This window comes from Mastomys coucha, unplaced genomic scaffold (genome assembly GCF_008632895.1).
Source record: "Mastomys coucha isolate ucsf_1 unplaced genomic scaffold, UCSF_Mcou_1 pScaffold22, whole genome shotgun sequence".
Taxonomy (NCBI): domain Eukaryota; kingdom Metazoa; phylum Chordata; class Mammalia; order Rodentia; family Muridae; genus Mastomys; species Mastomys coucha.
Genome location: NW_022196905.1, coordinates 27,407,643 through 27,426,630, shown reverse-complemented (window position 1 = coordinate 27,426,630; position 18,988 = coordinate 27,407,643). Strand labels below are relative to the sequence as shown.

The 18,988-nt window shown below is 46.1% G+C and overlaps 1 protein-coding gene and 1 long non-coding RNA gene across 2 annotated transcripts in view; one reads left to right on the top strand and one right to left on the bottom strand.

Annotated features, from left to right (window-relative positions):
- Positions 1-1,990: 1,990 nt before the first annotated feature.
- Ywhah (tyrosine 3-monooxygenase/tryptophan 5-monooxygenase activation protein eta) lies at positions 1,991-10,961 on the bottom strand. The gene is made up of 2 exons (XM_031340740.1): positions 10,625-10,961; positions 1,991-3,414 (listed from the first exon to the last, which is right to left on the bottom strand). The coding sequence occupies exons 1-2, from the start codon at positions 10,709-10,711 to the stop codon at positions 2,761-2,763; spliced, it is 741 nt and encodes a 246-aa protein (XP_031196600.1). The 5' UTR covers positions 10,712-10,961; the 3' UTR covers positions 1,991-2,760.
- Positions 10,111-18,988, top strand: part of LOC116069799 — a 31,011-nt gene continuing 22,133 nt past the window's right edge. The window contains exon 1 of the long non-coding RNA XR_004110143.1: positions 10,111-10,209. This is a non-coding gene — a long non-coding RNA (uncharacterized LOC116069799). The remainder of the gene's footprint in view (positions 10,210-18,988) is intronic.

Sequence of the window (18,988 nt, the reverse complement as noted above, 5' to 3'; positions counted from 1 at the left end):
GTGAGGTATGGCAGTGGTGTTTTTTGAGACAAGGTTTCTCTGTGTAGCCCTGGATATCCTGGAACTCACTTTGTAGACCTTGAACTGACTGGTTTCCCAAATCAGAGATCCTGCCAGTCTGTCTCCCAAGTGCTGAGATTAAAGGCATGTGCCACCACTGCCTAGCGTCAGTCCTTGAACTTTTAAAGATTTATTGGGGGGGGGGGCAGCTAGCAGGATGTAAAGTAAGTAAATATATATATACATATACACACATATATATATATAATTATTCTGTGAGTCTGTGCAGGGTATATCCACTTAAGAGCAGGTGCCAGAAGAGGGCATCAGATCCCCTGAAACTGTGAACAGCCCAACATGGGTTGCTGGGAATCGAACTAATTTTCTCAAGGGCTGTACTTATAACTACCCAACCATCTCTTTAGCCTGAACTAAAGCCTCTCTTACCAAGATGACTTGCTCACAGGATAGCAAGTGTCCTTTCTCCTTCATTCATGATAATTTCTGCCCTCTAGAATAGCCTGGCAGGTGCAGCTTGGGAACTGAACTTGACACTATTGCTTTGATCTTCAGCTCACCCGACCTTGTGGACCTCCTGCTGTTGTGGATACCATTAAGGTGTACAGCCCAATGGACATGAAGAGAAACAACTTAGAGGACAACAGACTGATCTATGTCACCTAGCAGTTCAAAGAGGAGAGGCTTCCGGCCAGGTGCATTCAAGAGTGGACTCAAGAGTGTTTCATTAGATCTTGACAAAACACATTCTTGTGTATAGAATGTCAGCTTGCAGATCGGAAGCAGCAGAAACAGGTCTAATCTGATAGGGATCAAAACAGCCATGGTATAGGAGCCACGATGAGGGCAGCTCTGTATTTATATTTATTTGACAGCCTTAAACTCCTGACCTTGAGAGAACTTTCTGCCTTGGCCACCCAATTAGCTGGATTGTAGGTAGGTTCGTGTTGCCATATCCGGCTTAACAGCCCAGTTCTGGGCTTTTGTTTTGAGAAAATGTTCATGTATTTCAGACTGGCCTGGAGCTTACTTAGCTGAGAATGACCTCCTATACAAAAGAAATAGACCTTAATCAGGCAGCAAAGCAGTCTACTACACTTATGCTATAGCAGCTTATAGCTCCATCTTGGCTCCTCTCAAGAAACCCCACTTATGCCAGGCATGGTGGTGCATGCCTTTAATCCTAGCACCTGAGAGACAGAGGCAGAGGCAGAGGCAGGGGCAGACAGATCTCTTCAGTTTGAGGCCAATCTGGTCTATATAGCAGTTCCGAGCAGCCCTGTCTTTAAAAAAATAAAAATCATTGGTGGGAGTTTGAAAGTCGATTCTTTCCTTCTGTATGTGGGCTCCAGGAGCTGAGCTCAGGCTCATCAAGCCTGTCACCGGCTGAGCCATTTAACAAACCCTTTTCATTTTAAAGAATATTTAACCCTCCCCTTTTTGTTTTACTTAAAACTTTCAGTATATCTTTTTGAGACAGGCTTTATTTATTGTAGCCCCTGAGTTCACTATGTAAACCAGATTGGCCTCAAACTCAAGAGATGGAGAGATCCACCTGCTCCTGCCTCTTTAGGGATGGGATTAAAGGCATGTACCACCACACCTGGCTAAAAATATTCACTAAAAATTAGTTCAGGGCCCCAGGTTGCACCCCCCTAATTAGCATTTTGTAATATCTACTTTGGGAAGTACACTGTCAGTATTAAACACCAGCCAACCCTCAAGTAGATCAACCACCAATCTCCTAACAGAGACCAAACCTTACAAAGGCTCCCTAACACAGAAGGCATCACTTTGCTTGGCTCATTTATAAGCATCAGTTAACATGGACAGTGGATAGAGAAGTGTTATTTGTGTGCTTTAAAATATGTAATGAAGTCAGAGGAAAGCAGTCTGAATATTACATACATATGACTAATGCGATATTTGGGAAGGAGGAGGGGGGGAAAATCAAGGCCAAGCACAGATAATATCCCCAAAGCAGCATTTATTTACTCTTTTAAATCCAAAACATTTATTTTAGCAGTCTGGCATTTCATAACCACCCATCATGATTGACACAGGTTGACACACATGATGCTGTCAGGGTACACAAGAACAATAGCCAAAGAGTTACAAAAAATAAATCCATGATTCTTAATCACAATCAAAAAAAAAAAGTTACACATATCAAAAACTTCTGATGCATTGCATTGAAAAGAAGGTGTGCGCACATCATAATTTAAAGAGGCACAGCAAGGGGCTGCTGAAAGCTCACGAGAAACAGTTTATAAAGCTGATGGTGAAGGAACAAGTTGTCGCTGTGTCAGTTTCCATTAGCTGAAGGGAGGGGTGAGAGGGTCAAATTCATTTTTGCATGCACAAGATGTACTGCTTAACAAAACACTTATCAGCTTGTTTTAAATAGCAGCCATAGCCTGTGTTGGCTAATTCTCCTTTCTACACTCAATTACCATCACCTGGATTTGCTATAGATCAACAGACATAATAAAATGCCTCATTCAGAACACACTTCTCTACACAATTCAAAAAGGGAGCGCCCTGTGGCTCAAAGCAACCATCAGTCCAGCAAATGCCCATGAAGGTTTATCTGAAACTGCTTCCCAAGGGACAGGAGGGCAGATCTGAATAGCTGTGCTGCCAATACAGATAGGTTTAGCACTAGATATAGTGATTGTGGCAAGGAAGATCAGTGATAATGGGGGTGGTGGGTGAAGGAAGGGCCAGGGACCTGAAGGGTCTTCAGTTGCCTTCTCCTGCTTCTTCATCCTGCTGGTCACTCGTCCAGAGGGTGAGGTTGTCTCGCAGCAACTGCATGATGAGAGTGGAGTCCTTATAGGAATCCTCGTTTAATGTGTCCAGCTCAGCTATAGCATCATCAAAGGCTTGTTTGGCTAAGAGGCAGGCCTGCTCTGGTGCATTCTGGATCTCATAGTAGAACACAGAAAAATTGAGGGCCAGGCCAAGCCGGATGGGGTGTGTTGGCTGCATGTGCTCTTTGCTGATTTCGAAGGCTTCCTTATACGCGGCCTCAGAAGCTTCAACCACACTGTTTTTCTTCTCCCCAGAAGCCACCTCTGCCAGGTAGCGGTAGTAATCGCCCTTCATTTTCAGGTAGAACACCTTGCTCTCATACTGAAAATCATTGCAGTTCTTGATAAGGAACTTGTCAAGTAGAGCCAAGACATCATTACAAACTGTCTCCAGCTCCTTCTCAATCTTCTCCCGGTAGGCTTTAACCTTCTCCAACTTCTTCTCATTCCCATCTGCCATGGTTTTCTGCTCAATGCTACTAATAACCCTCCAAGAAGATCGCCTGGCACCAACTACATTCTTGTAGGCCACAGAGAGGAGATTTCTATCTTCATTAGATAGCGGTTCATTCAGCTCTGTCACCTGCAAAACAGAGGTAAACATAAGAGGACAGAGCCTGAGTATTCAGAGAATCATCGCTTCGACATGATGAACAATTCTTTTCAATCTGGTGCCAGGTAGTAGTGGCATATGCCAATGGCCTTAGTACTGCAACAAACTATTAATCTTTTTCAAAACGGAGCCAGGTACAAAAGCATATGCTGTGATCTCAGTACTCAGGACATGATAGGGCCTAAGGTAATTCATTATTATTTAAGTCTGATGTTTGTGTGGCTGAAAATAAGGCAAAATGCTTGCTGTTCTTACAGAAAACTAGCGTTTGGTTATCTTGCAGAGAACCCATGTTGGGTGGCTCACAATTACCTTTAACTCTAGCTCCAGGAAGATCTGACACATTTCCCCCAAGACCCATACAAAAACTTCTGGGTTTTCTTGAGACAGGGTTTCTCTGTGTAGCCCTAGCTATCCTAGATCAGGCTGGCCTCAAACTCAGAGATTTGCCTGTTCCTACCTACCAAGTGATGGAATTAATGGTGTATATAACCATTGTTCAGCAACATTTTTTTTTTTTAAATGATGTTCTCATATTGGTGGCGGAATGGCAGAATGGCTAACTGGGTATCATAGAAAAGTGGTTCACTATTCTGAAGACGTGGCTCTGTGGTATTACTCGAGTACCTCCCGGCCTCACCCAAACTGAGAGAAAATTCTGTACATTAGTAATAAGTACCCAGCTCTGCTGAGGGGAAACAATGTGATTTTAGCAGCCATCTTTTTATTCCCAAACTGTATAACTGGAATTGAAGTGGCTGTAAAATTTACAAACTTTACTTTAAATGAAAAAATTCAATTTTACCAGCTACAACTTTTCTTGGTTTTCTATGATACCAACTCCAAGTAAACCAGCTAACAATTAACAGAAAGACATTGCTGTGGACTAAAAATTTATATTGAAATCCTAATCTCTGATATTTGCTAATGTGACCTTATGTGAAACCATAAGTCTTGTAGATACAATTACTTAAGATCAATTTATACCCCCAATGACTCCAATTTCTATAAGCAAAGCAAGATTTGGAGACAGACACACAGGCACAGGACACCATGCGACATGAGAAGCAGAGACCAGAATGTCGGTGCCTTTATAAGTCAAGAACACCAAGGATTGCCAGACGTCACAACAGGCTGAGAGGCAAGGAAGAATTCTTCCCTAGGTCTTCAGAGCAAATGCTACCTTGCCAGCATCTGAATTCCAGATCTCTAGCCTCCAAGTCTGTAGACTGTATCTCTGCTGTTTTAAGCTACTCAATTTGTGGGGTTTTGTTGTTGTTTTGTTTGGCTAGCTGTTTTTTTCAAGAGACATGGTTTCTCTGTGTAACAGCCCTGGCTGTCCTGAAACTCACTTTGCAGATCAGGCTCATATTTTTTAATACAGGTGTCTGAAGAGGTCAGAGATGCCAGACTGTCCAGAGCTGGAATTACTTATTTGGTGGCTGTGAACCACCTGATGCTATGAATTGAACTTGGGCCTCTATTAAGAGTCTATAAAGTCGTCTTTAAAAGTAGTATGCACGCCTCTCCTTTTTTTTTTTTTTTTTGAGACAGGGTTTATGTAGCCCCTGGCTGTTCTAGAACTCACTATGTAGACCAGGCTGGCCTCGAAATCAGAAATGTGCCTGTCTCTGCCTCCCAAGTGCTGGGATTAAAGGTGTGCACCACCACTGCCCAGCTCTCCATTTCTTAAAAACAAAATAATCAACAAATAACAAAACCGTTTTTTTGTCAGCAGTGAAACTGTCATCTTTATGTAACACCACCTCTGGCTGTCAAGTCCATGGCACTTGTTTCGCCCATTCTCTGTTCTGAGACTACACAGCATTATTAAAAGTCACAAATAACACAGTCTGTTGTTAACTCATTTATCTTTCTATGACACCATGTGCTTACTCAGAAATCTCTAAGGGCCTCCTCCCACTACTCATAAGGCAATAAACTGGATAAAAATAGACCCAGTACCAAAAACAGAACAATAACTAGAAAAACTAACTTAAAAGTTCTTAATCCAGGAGATATCCATTACCAAACGAAATACTGAATAAACAAAACTGACACAGCAGTCAGGCATGCATTGTTAACGCAGGCCCATAATCACAGCTACTCAGGAAGCTGAGGCAGGAGGATTGTGATTCGAAGCCTTACTTAGGCTATGTTCCAAGCTCAAGAGCAGCACAGATAACTAACACTCTAAGCTTATGGTTGGTCAGATGAGAATATCAGTAGGGGATGACTTGTCTTTGCCTTTCTACATTCAACCCAAACACTGGCATTATTGCACACTACTGTCTCTGAAGGCCCTGCTGTTCTGATGGTGCAAGTATCTACACCTATGACAGAGGACAGAACATTAGTAAAGAAAGAAGAGTGAAGAGCACTAGAATGCTGCCATTAGGCTGCCTCCAAGGGGGACACCAGGGGACATCAGTAGACATCTTGGGGCTCCCACAGGCTTATATACAATGAAATCAAAATGGAGAAAACTAAGAGAACAATTTCTTAATTTTTTGTGTGCACGAGCTCTCGCATGCACTCTCTCTCTCTTTCAGTCAGGAGTGCACCACAGTGTGTATGTGTTTAGAGAACAACCTCAGGTATCATTCCTCAGGCATCACCCATCTTTGAGACCCTCTGAGGCAGGGTCTCTCTCAATGGCTTGGAACTCAACAAGTAGTCAGGGCTAGAAGACCAGTGAGCCTGTCTCTGCCTCCCCAGCTCTGGATTACAAGCATTTGCTCACTGTCTGGTTCTGCTGCTGTTTTTAATGTGGGTTCTGGGACCCAAATCAGCTCCTTATGTTTGTATAAGCACATTACCAGCTAAGCCATTTTACCAGCTTTGACAAGTACAATGGAACAATTCACAGCCAGAGTAGTAGTTCAGCCAATTTTTTTTTTTTTTCTTCCCCGGAGACAGGGTTTCTCTGTATAGCCCTGGCTGTCCTGGAACTCACTCTGTCTCTGCTTCCCGAGTGCTGGGATTAAAGGCGTGCACCACCACTGCCCGGCATAGATTCTATTTTTAATCAAACTTGGCAGATACATTCAGTAAATATAAACTGCTTAGTAAGTGCACTTATATAAAGTCACTGGAATAATGGTTAGTATAGCAGAATATACATCAGAAATTATTCTGTAACTTCATGGGACATGGTACAACACTAAGAACTTAACAGTTCAAATTCCAGTTTCACAACTATTTGACCAAGACAAAATTAACCACTAGACATCTCATCTGTAAAATGGTGCTGTTACAAACAGTATCTGCAGACACTTTTCTGACATTATATGAGGGCTGAGGGACTCAACCAGTGATAGAGCATACGGTTAGCATGCACAAGGCCCTGTGGTTTGATCCCCAGCACTAGGCAAATTAGTATAAATAAAACAGTATAAGTATATGGACTAACAGCTACCATCCATAAGTACCTTGAAAGTAAAGCAATAGATTCCATAAGCTTGCTGAATACAATACAGAAAACACTGGGGTACCCCCTCCAAAACCCTTTACTATTTTTAGACCGTCTGAGTAGTTCAATCTAGTCTTGAACTCACAGTAATTGTGCAAGCTCAACTTCTCAAGTGCTGGGCTTATAGGTGTGAGCCATCAAACTTGGCTCCTAACACATTTTAAAGGAAACTCTTAACACATTTTAAAGGAAAGGTTTAGCACTACAACTGTCTCCTCAGCTTATATATTGGTATATATTATGTTTTATATAGTAAAGATACACTTTAATGCCCAGCTAGTGGGAAACAGGTCTCTCCTAGTTTTCATTTATTTTAAATAGCACTAAAGTGGCTTTCACACTAGCCATGGTGGCTCACACCTTTAATCCCAGTACTTGGGAGGCAGAGACCAGTTTGGTCCACTTAGGGAATTTCAAGCCAGCTAGAGGGACACAATAAGAACTTGTCTCAAAAAAAAGTCATATTGTCAGTTTTTGTTACACCTTAAAAAACACACAGGATTATGCCTTCCCTGGGGCATTCACCTATAACACAGCACCTGCCTCTCCCATTTCTCACAATCTCCCAGCTACTGGCAATAAGAGCCCTTTACCTCTTCTTGTCCAACCCGTTTCCTTAAATGCAACATCAAATCCAACATTTCTCTTTATATTCTGTCAACACTAAGACTATAGCACCTGGTGTGACAGCACAGCCTGTAAACCAAGCACTCTGGAGGCACAGGCAAGAAAATCCTGGGTTTGAACTCAGTGAGACTAAAACTGTACAATACTGTGTTTTCATTTTATAATTTTACAATGACCAACCTATGTTTTGATATATTTGGGAATAAAAGATGTGACTGAATTATGTCCACCTCTCTACCTACCAATATTCACTGGAAGCCTAGTTTCCTCTTTTGCTGATAGCCCAGTCCTTCTACAGTAACATTTACGGCCCACCATTAAGCCCATTAATAAGCTTACTTCAGAGTCCACATTTAACTCCACCGACCTGGCAAGGTGAGATCAAGAAGAGCTTGAAGGTCTCTTTATTGAGCTTCTGTTCAGAAACATTTGTTGACTTTTCATATTATGAGTTTCTGTTCATCTGAAGGAACACCACTATTTCTAATGTACTGGGGAGAGTTTGCCAGGGAATCAAAACTGGGGCTCTCAACATACTAGGCCACCTGAGCTCAAGTCCAGCCAAAATTCTTAAGGTTTACCACTACTGTCCTCCAGGTGACGCTGCTGGATTAAGAAACATCATTATAGGCATTGTGATTAAACCATTTAAATTAAGAAAGAAAACCTTAAAGATTAAAGACAAAAAATGACTTGTTAGTAACACAAACATTCCTAATTTTATATTTCAGAGACTCTGAAGCCAGGAGAACTAACTTTCAAGGTCAGAGCAGTGGCCTTAGATCATTCCATCAAGCCAATGTCCTATTTCACTCTCTAGAACTGTATGTATACTTACCTGCCTTTCAATTGCCTGAAAGAAAGCCCACATAAACCCAGAGAGAGGCTAGGCATGGTGGTGCACACCAGTGATCGCAGCATTTGACAGGTCTTAAAGGCAGGATCATCTAGAGTTCAAGGCCAACCTCATCTATTTAATGTGTTTGAAGCCAGCCTGAGATGCACGAAACCCTATCTAAAGGGGGGAAAAAAAAAGACTAGATTTCACTCTTCCCAAAAGGTTTAATTAAGGTTTATTAATGGATGACTCACTAGCATTTATTAAGAATTTCATCTACAAATGACACCAACAGGCAAAATGAGATAAAAGTACATCCCACTAATATAGGTGGGACAAACATGAATTCTGATAGAAAACATTCATTTTTAATAGTTAATTTGAAGGAATGTTTTACCATAAACTTGATTGTACAAATATTAAATTCTCAGTGTTTGGTGTCTTTTCCAACTCATAAATCAATTTGGACATAGATTATAAATTTCAAACACAAAGGTCCATTAGCTTTTGCAAAATGTTACCTTAATGCCTCGGAGAACATCTGTGGATACAAGCAAGAAATTGCAGAACACTCTTCAAGGCCATTTAGAAACACCAAAGAGCCTTTTCTTTCTTTTTTTTCCTGCTAAAATTGTTTTTTTTCTGGTAATCTCTCTCTAGTCTTTCCTTACTTTCCACCTCAGGACAGTTGATGGCTCCAGATAGCTCATCGTCATTTTCCCCTTACTGTCCAACATCTTCATTTCCAGAGGGCCTCCCAAAACTGCAGCCTTCAAGTCCCACTCACACATCGAGCAAAGCCTCCTCACCCAGCTGTTCAGGGAGAGGCCTCAACTTGCATAATCCCAGAAACGTAGTAGTGACTTGGTGTGTGGATAGAGGTGGCTTTCAGGGTGCATAGTAGTAATGTCAGTCTTGTTCCCAAAAAAATTTGCAAAATTGTATTTTAAATTCATTTTCTTAGAGAACCCACCATTTACTAAAAGTTCAGACCCCAAACCTAGAATGTTCCCTGGTATAAATGAATGCCTCTAAGTGGAGCAGCATACCATAAAGCTGAAATCAGTATCACCAAGGAATCAACAAATGGCCCGTGATATTGCTGGATTTCAGAGACATTTTGCTGAATGTGTACCAGGACACTGGAGGAAAGATAACTTGATTATCATTCTTACCTGGGAAATCCTAAATGTTGGCCTTAATTTTCTATTTCATGTAGTATCAACATACAATTTCCAAATTAAATTTGTATGGAATATCTGGGTTTAAGAAATCCTTTCAAAGACCAGCCATAGGTCACATGAGCTACAATCCTGGGCAGTTAATACTTAAGTCAGCTAAAACCTGCCCAAGGATTGCTAAAATGCTGATTTCTGAGTCTCACCCTCAAAAATGTTTATGTATTTAGAAGACTAAGGTGGAGTCCAAGGAAATTTTCTCCCTAGTCTTAAGAGCTAGGTGGCTACAGTTGTAATTCTGCTGTGTGACCTTGACAAGAAACATCCTTTCACAAAAAACCCAGGACGATGTGGAAGAGTCGTCTATAGTGATGTGGTAACAGAACTCAAAAGTCTGGGATAAGCAGGTAGGCTCTAACCTAAGATATTCGCTAGGGTGTGGCTGGGCATGTCTCCTTTACCGGAAATCAAGCTCCAGAATCCATCTATGAGGGTCTCAGGAATGCAAAGGCACCCAGGTTCTCTTCATTTTCCTTTCATCTCCAGGAGGCACGCAGCACTGACCGTTGGGATGTACGCAGGGACCCACACCCTCTTTCATGCCTATGACTGCTGGAAAAGGGGTCTCCGCACACAAAGCCAGACCCGAGGTGTGGAAAATGGGGGAAAAAAAAAAAAAAACAACTTCAGACACGCAAACAGGTCGTAGCAGAGAAAATCAGGAGACGGGTCTCCGCTCGCGGATGAGTCTTTATTACAAGTGGGTGAATGGTGGAAGGAAAGCGCGTTTCGCCCCAGGTCCGGCAGAAGGGTCTAGAAGCAGGAACGCGACTTCCTCCTTTCCTCGGGTATCCCCTCCCCCACCAGGGCTCTGCACTAGGACACGGCGACCCCCGGCCGCCAGCCTCCGAGAGGCCTCCCGGGGAGACCCCGCCCCGGCCAGGCCTCAGGAAACGGAGAGTCCGGCGGCCGCCGCGCCCAAAAGGTGGCCGTGCGCTGGGAGAGAGCCGCCGCCCAGGCCCGGGCCGCCCCGCCCCGCAGCCCCCGGCCGCCCGGCTCGCTCACCGCCTTCATGGCGGAGGCCATGTCGTCGTAGCGCTCCGCCTGCTCCGCCAGTCGCGCCCGCTGCAGCAGCTGCTCTCGGTCCCCCATGTCGCTCGCGACTCGGCCTCGCCTCGCACGCCCGCACCGCCTGCCTGCCTGCTCGCTCGCTCGCTCGCCCGCCCGTCCGTCCGCTTCCCGGTCGCCGCCGAGGCCGCCGCCGCCGCGCACGCGCACTGGCTCGCCGGCTGGCGGGAGGCTGCAGGCTGCGCCGCCGCTCGCGCCTTCTCGCTGGCTGACTGCACGCGCTGTGCCGAGCGCCGCGGAGCCGCCGAGAGAGGATAGGGGGCGCCGCGGGCGGGCGGGGAGGACGCGACCACGCCTGCGCACTCGGAGCAGCCCGCCTAGAGCCACGGGGGGGGGGTGGCGGGGCGGGCCCAACCCTAACGGTCTTTTTTAAGGTGACGTCACCTACTATAAATAGCCGCAGCTAGGGCCGCGCCGGGAGCTGCGCAGGCGCCTTAGGAGTGCTGCATTTTACCGCCGCAGCGTTGGAGGGTGGGGAGTGGCTGGGGCGTGGCGATGGTGGTTCCACCGGCAGGCGTTGTCGCAGCTCAGGCCAGGAAAGAACCCATGATAGAGCTCAGGCTTGAGAAGTAGATACGATACCCGCAGATAACCCTGTAGGGAGTAGCCTAGGCGTCCGGGCCCCGGACTGAGGGGCGGCTTTGCTCGGTGTGGCCACACCCAGCGCTGCGGTCAGCTCTAGCAGCGGCGTGGGGTGGGTCCCTGCCCTTTGGGGTCAGCCCCTCACAGACACACAGGAATCCACCATACTGCAGAGTGGCGCTACCATCCTTAAAACTGACCTTGGGCCAGCTCTGACTTGCTCAGGAAGGGATAGGAAGCTTGGCAGAGTAGAGTAGCGCTCAGGAGCTGGCCCGCTGTTGGGCCTTGACTAGCACTAACATTTCATACAACCACTCCTGGAAGGGACCCCCCTACCTATGCTTCATAGCAGAAGTGCAGTCTACGACCCTGGTAAACCTACGAAAACCAAAAGTTGGCAACCAGCTGGGTCGACTTAGCCTGGTTCAAATCTTTTTAGGGAACTAATGATTATAGGTCAGAGGTGCAGTGTTGGCCTGGAGGGCCTGAGGTGGATCCTCAGTGGAAGAAGGAGCAAAAAGACTAGGCAAGGTCACATATCCTGTAAGTGGAGGGACCAAAATCTGATTTCAATATCTTCTTGGGCTTCTGTGGGGATGGACTGGTCACTAAGCCTCCACCACTCCTGTCATTCTGTGCTAAGGGTTCTTGGGCTGGGCCTCAAGCTAGAAAAACTGCAATTAAAACAAAACAAAACAAAAAACAGCCTGACATGGTGGAGCATGCCTTAAACAAAGACACAGGCAGGCACATCTCTGAGTTCTAGGCCAGTCAGAGATACACAGAGAAATCCTGTCTGGAAAAACACACACACAGGGCTGTTACACAGAGAAAGAGAAACCCTGTCTGGAAAAAGCATGCACACCCATATGAAAAATCATGCCCACTGAAGCACAGAAGGTTTCCTGAGGAGTGTGTGTGCTCATGTTGAAGACTCCTCAGGAGCCATTTTTTTTAAAAATATGTGCATAGAAAATTTAAAACTTTTTAAAAAAAATTACACTTGGATAGGAGGCAGGGATTAGGGATGAGGGATGAGGGATGTGTATGCAGAGGTCAGAGGGTGACTTGTAGGAGTCTCTCTACCCTGCAAATCCTAGGGAGGAATTCAGATCTGGCTGGCTTAACTGCAAGTGCCTTTACTGTCTGAGCCATCTCACTGGCGCTTTGTATGGTTTTGTTTTATACAGATCTCTCACTTGGCCTGGAACTCACCAATTAGGCTAAGCTGGCTGGCCTTAGAGCCTCAGGAATTCACCAGGCTTCGAATCCTCTTCATGGAAGTTCAAGCATGTTCCACCATGCCTGGCTCTTTACCACTGAGTAAAAACTGAGGCACTTTGGCTACACGGAATTCTGGCTCTGGCTCTGGCTCACCGAGATCTTTACTGAGCACCTGCTACATTCTCAGCACTGCAGTAACTAACCCAGGAAAAGTGCAAGTCTGCCTCTGAAAGATCTGAATACAAAAGCAGTTAGCTGGACCTTGAAGGAGGTGTGACAGATGGAAACCTCCTAGCCACTCAAATCCCAGCTCATGGCTGCCAGGTCCTCATTTATTTGAAAGTTTGTTGTTGTTACATTGAAACAGCCTCACATGTAGTCCAGGATGGCCTCAAACTTGTGATTCTCCTACCACCCTGGAGTTCTGGGGTTGTGGGCACGTGCCACCAGTCCCAGCAAGCCTCAGTTTTTGAGCCTGGCCTGAGCCAGTTGCACCTTTTCTGGGTTACTGCAGTGCTGAGCATGTAGCAGGTGCTCAGTAAAGATCTCAGTGAACTAGAAGCAGAGCTCTGGATAGGGAAAGCCTGGAGTTGATCCCCGTCCCCCAGTGGTAAGAAGCCAGTCAGGCGGAGTGAAACATGCTTGAGTCCCAGTGCTGGGGAGGCAGAGGCAAGTGGATTCCTCGGGCTTCGTGGCCACCCATCATAGTCTAATTGGTGGACAGTTAGCCTTCTGAAAAAGATGGGGTACCGGGGTGGTGGGTATAGCACTGAGGCCCTGGGCTGCATCCTGCTCTTAGACCTACAGCCCTTAAGTACTTGTGACATCACTGGGCTGAGATTGGTTGACAGAGAAAAAGTAGAACTGTGTGTGGGGGTATTTGACTGATGGTGCTACGGTTTGGACACACTCTCCTGAAAAGCTTGTGTCCACAGTTCATTCCCAGCCAATCAGTGCTCAGAGGTAGAGCCTGGTGGGAAGTGTTGAGGTCATGAGGTCTCCTCCATAAACGGATTAATACCAGCTAGAGAATGGATGGGGAGAGCTATCCTGGGCAACCCCTGTTTTAGAAATAGCAATATTTGGGCTAAGCGACGTTGATGCACACCTTTAATCCCAGCACTCAGGAGGCAGAGGCAGGTGGATCTCTGAGTTTGAGGCCAGCCTGGTCTAAAGAGCAAGTTCCAGGATGGCCAAGGCTACACAGAGAAACTCTGTCTCGAAAAACAAAAACAAAAAACCCCAAACAAAAAACCCCCAGGGTCTTGATGTCACTCTACCTCAGCCCCAAGTACTGGGATTACTAGCATGTGATACCACGGTTGGCTCCACCAAGTGTCTCAGGTCCATCCTGGCTCTGTGGTCCCCTGCTGTGCCCCTTTTTGAGCACTGTGCTAGGGACTGCTCAGCATGAGTGGACTCCGAAAGCATCGCCAGAACCTTCCAACCAGAGTGAACAGTGACCCAGAAAAGGTATGGCCTGGCTCTGTTGTTCCTCCCCTCCCATTATCAGATACCCTGGTATACTCTGAAGTGCTCAAGATGTCTGGACACCAAAGGACTTATTACAGACAAGACCTAGTATTGTTTCAGAGAGGTGGCAGTCAAGGTTGGCATGGTTACCATTACCGTGTCACCAAGATGGGACTCCTTGCCACACCCCAATGCCGTCAGCTTGCTGCCAAGGGGACTTTTCTGATCCCTCAGCCAATGGCAATTACCTCTGTCAGAAGCAGCAGCCACAGCTAGAACTGATCAATCCCTTCCCTTCTCCTCGGCGGCAGGGGAGTGGCTTTAACCCTCAGACATTGTCTCACAGTCTCTGCTTGGAGAAAGCTTGTCATCCTCCATAGAGAGAAGAAAGCTGAGACCCAGAAGGGTCGGATATTCAGCATCTAAGCTTCTCCACCGGTTTTGTGCCAGGGAGCCACAGGTTTCATGACCATCTGAAGCCTTCCCCTTTCAGAGCCTGACTTGGAAGCAGTGCAGCACCCATGGCAGCCTATGGCATTCTGTCCTGGTAGCCGCAGTCCGTGAGCTGCCACTTTGAACTCTGCAGGACTTAAAACCAGTTCACAGTCCACCTCCACCTCTACCTGGCCTTCCTCAGGCTCTGCTGGGAGCTGGGCTCTGGGAGGAGGGAGGAAGGGCCTTTGCTTCAGTTCCACACAAAGTTGCTTCCAACTTCTGTGTGGTTTCTGTGGGCTTGGCTGGAGAGGCTGGGAAAAGAGCTAGGGGCAGGTCTGAGGAAGCTGTTGTCTTTGACGCTCAGGATTTCCTATCTGTAACATGGAGACTTTAGTGGTGAATGGCTCCATTCTTTGGGGTGTCCTCAACTTTCTAGCTCTGGAAAGTCTGGGGGCATTGGAAAATCTAACAGCATGGCAAAGAGGTAAAGCCAGGGCTGTTCCTAAAGACAGGTGTTGGACTGACATTGCAATTTAATGGTAGAACACCTGCCATGCACGTGCAAGACTCTTAAGTTTAATTCCAAGCACTCCAAATAAAGCTAGTCATGGTGGCACACACTTTTGATCGCTGGGCTCTTGAGGACGAGGCAGGTGGATCTCTGAGTCCAAGCAGAGACAGCTCTACAGAGTGAGTTCCAGGACAGCCGGAGCTGCTACATAAGGGAGACCCTGACTCTAAATAAATAAATAAATAAGGGCTGAGACCTTATCACAGAGACAAGGAAACAGATTCCCATTCCTTAGCAGGCCATGAGGCAGCAGCTCCTAGTCCACTACCATTCAGCTAAAGTGAGGTCTGTGCTCTTCCCACTCTAAAAGTCAGGGGAAGGAGGCCAGGCAAGTAGGGGCTTGCCAACCTCAGCACAGTACAAAAACTTGGTCCCAGATGTGTCTTCACCAGTGTCTGCGCCACTGCCCGTGACCTCCTAAGGGTCTTCTGAGCACTGGGCCAAGACTGTCACCGCCAAGTACTCCTTAAATGGTTCCTTAAATGGGAAGTAATGGAGAGGGTCACTAGTCTTTGCCAAGGTTCTCTGCCAGGCAACTGTGCTAAAAAAAAAAAACCAACATCTTTTTCTCCCAGGATGTTAGTGGGAGGCAAACAGATTGTTGCAGCCTCCTGGCTTCTTCCAGACTATGGCGGTGGACTGGCCCGGACTCGGGGAAACAAAGCAATCTGAGAGGGCCAAGGCCACTGGAGAAGACTGAGCCCCAGGGCGGGGTGGGAGGCTGATCTGCAGCGCAGGACTTGTGGAAGGATCCTTCCTTACTAAGAGATATCAGAGTTTCCACCTAGCTCTTTACAACATGAGCCTGAAGCCACTTTTAAAACTCATTACTCACTCCCTGGACATCTTGGGCACACCATGTTCCCAGACTCTGCCCACAAATTCCTACCCACTAAAATGTCCTTATCTCTCCCTCCAAGCCTCTCTGTTTCTTTAGTGCTGTCTTCCCCCCCCCCCCTTTTTTTAAGACAAATTCTCCTTACACAGCCCAGGCTGACCTCAAACTTTCAAACTTGCAATCCTTTTGCCTTTGCCTCCCAAATCAAAGAACCTACCTCCCCTGTTTCTCCAACAAGAGATGCTCTGCGGGAAGCTGGAACATGGCTCAGTGGTTAAGAGCAGCACTTGGAGAGGACCTGAGTTGGTTCCCAGCTCCACTATCAGGTAGCTCTGATGCCTTCTCAGAGACCTGAATTCAATCAAGTGCACATACCCACATATAGACCTATATATAATTTAAAATAAACAATATATATATATGTATATATATATATATATATATATTTTTTTTTTTTTTTTTTTTTTTTTTTTCGAGACAGGGTTTCTCTGTATAGACCTGGCTGTCCTGGAACTCACTCTGTAGACCAGAACTGACCTCGAATCAGAAATCCACCTGCCTCTGCCTCCCAAGTGCTGGGATTAAAGGCGTATGCCACCACTGCCCGGCAAAATAAATCTTTTAAAGAAATAACAGGCATGGTAGCAGAGACCTGTAGTCACAGCACTTGAGACACAGACAAGAGACAAATTGGGGCCAGCCTGTGCTACACTGTGAGACCTAACCTGTGCTACATTGTGAGACCTGTCCCTTTTTTTTTAACTCCTCCTCCTCTGCCTCCTTTTTAAAATCATGTATAAGTGTACCGTAGTGACATAAATTCTCTCCTTTTGCTGTGAGTTCTAGGGATCAAACTCAGGTCATCAAGCTTATATGATAGACATTTTTACAAAAATAAATGCCTTTCAATTTCTGCCCATTTCCAGCATGATTCTAGTATCTGCTTTCTGCATAAAATAATATCAATAAGGTTAATGTTACTGGCCAACTAGCAAGCATCAAGCATTGTGTTATACCATTTAACAGAGCATCTGATCTATTTCTCTTATACCCATTGAACAGATAGAGAAACTGGGGTTCAGAGGGGCACCTGCTTACCCAAGGCCTGCAGTTAGAGGAGTAAGCGTTTGAACCACCATCTTTGTGACCATAGAGTTCAGGTTCCTTGTCATTTCAAGGAACCTGCCTCTTAACTTCCTTAGGAAGTTGCCATTTCACTACTAGGATAAAAACGCCTGAGGGTATGGCTTGGGGTTTCATCTGTCCTCAGAGCCCTTGGATGCTGGGTTGGGAGTCCTGGACTCAGGGATTGCTCTATGAATGTAGAATCAGATGCAGTCCTGCCTTTTCTACCGTCTCTTTGTTACAGAAACCCACACTGTGGCCCTCTTTGCAAGAGGCCAGGGTCACTGCCAGCCACACCCCTCCCACTGACAGCTAATGACTAATTGACAACTGAGTGGAAGATGAGAGAGAGAGTGAGTGGAGGAAGAAATCAGGACCAAAGAAGCTAGGAGAGAGTGAGGGCAGGGACGGGGCTCTCACGCTGAACTTGCCAGCTTCTGTGGCTTTAAAAGTACAAAAGAGCTATTGGACCTCGCTCCCCAGCCTCAGTTCTTCCCCCCAGCTAAGGAAACCTAGAGGAGGCCCTGCACCTCTCTGTGCTTGAGTCTCCTCTCGTGGGAAATGGCATGTTATGATGATGCTGTCTCTGCTAGACCTTCCGGGCTGTGGCCAGGAGGCTATGACTGAGGGAAGGAATGGGCGCCTCCTATGAGACACTGACAGTGCTATTAGCGCCTTCAAATATGTACACAAGAGGATCGTCTCAACCTGAAGTGCTGCGAAATGGAAATGGCTGGGCCAGAAAGGTCTGGGAACAGCAGGGAATTCACAAAAACACGGCCATAAAAAAAGATACTGACCCTTCCCACCCATACCCCTCCCCAAAAGCCAGGCATGGTTGTATGTGCCTTTAATCCCAGCACTCAGGAAGCAGAGCCAGGTGGATCTCTGAGTTGGAGACCAGCCTGATCTATAGAGTGAGTTCCAGGACAGCCAGAGAGGCCTACACAGAGAAACCCTGTCTCGAAAAAACAAAACGAAAGATACTAAAGACAGTTCAGCTTGCTCTTACTCCAAGAGTACGGTTGAATGACGGCCACTTCTGCAGTGGTTGGTCTTCTGCACCCTCACACCACCACCACAGACCCCACCAGTAGTAACTTTACAGCCTTGTTCCTATCCCTGTTTGCTCCTTTCAAACTTGTTCCTCATCTTTTTGTCTTGTTTTGGGTTTTGTTTGTTGAGACAGGGTCTCACTTTAGTGTCTATGCATGTTTGCTAGCTAGCTTGAAACTTGCTATGTAGACCAGGCTGGTGTCAAACCCATAGAGATCCACCACCTACCTCTGCCTCTCAAGTGCTGGGGTTAAAAGTTTGTGCCACCATACCAGACTAAGAAGCTCTTAGAAAAAAAAATATTTTAAATTTTGTATGTGTGTGTTTTTGGGCACACACATACACAGGAATACAGATGCCTAAAGAGGCATCAGATTCCCCAGAGCTAAAGTCGCAGGTAGTTCTGAGCTTCCAAGATGTAGGTGCTAGGGACCATACATAACTTCAGTCCTCTGAAGGAGCACCAAGTACTCTTAAACTCAGAGCCATCTCTTCAGCCTCAAAGGTAAGATATTCTAAAGAGGGGCTAGAGAGATGGCTCAGTGTTTAAGAGCACTGGCTGCTTTCCCAGAGGACCCACGTTCAATTCCTATCATCCACATGGCAGCTCACACCTGTCTGTAACTCCAGTTCCGGGGGACATGAAGTCACAAAGACATACATGCAAGCAAAATACCAATGCACATAAAATAAAAATAAATAATTAAAAAAACTATCCTAAAGAGAGACACTAGTAGCTTCTCCTTTTGACTCTCAGGCTATTACAAGCAATGGTCCCCAAGAAATTAGACTTTGAATCCCAGCACTTGGGAGGCAGAGGCAGGCGGATTTCTGAGTTCGAGGCCAGCCTGGTCTACAAAGAGAGTTCCAGGACAGCCAGGGCGACACAGAGAAATCCCGTCTTGAAAAACCAAAAGAAGAAGGAGGAAGAGGAGGAGGAAGAGGAGGAGGAGGAGGAGGAGGAGGAGGAGAAGGAGAAGAAGAAGAAGAAGAAGAA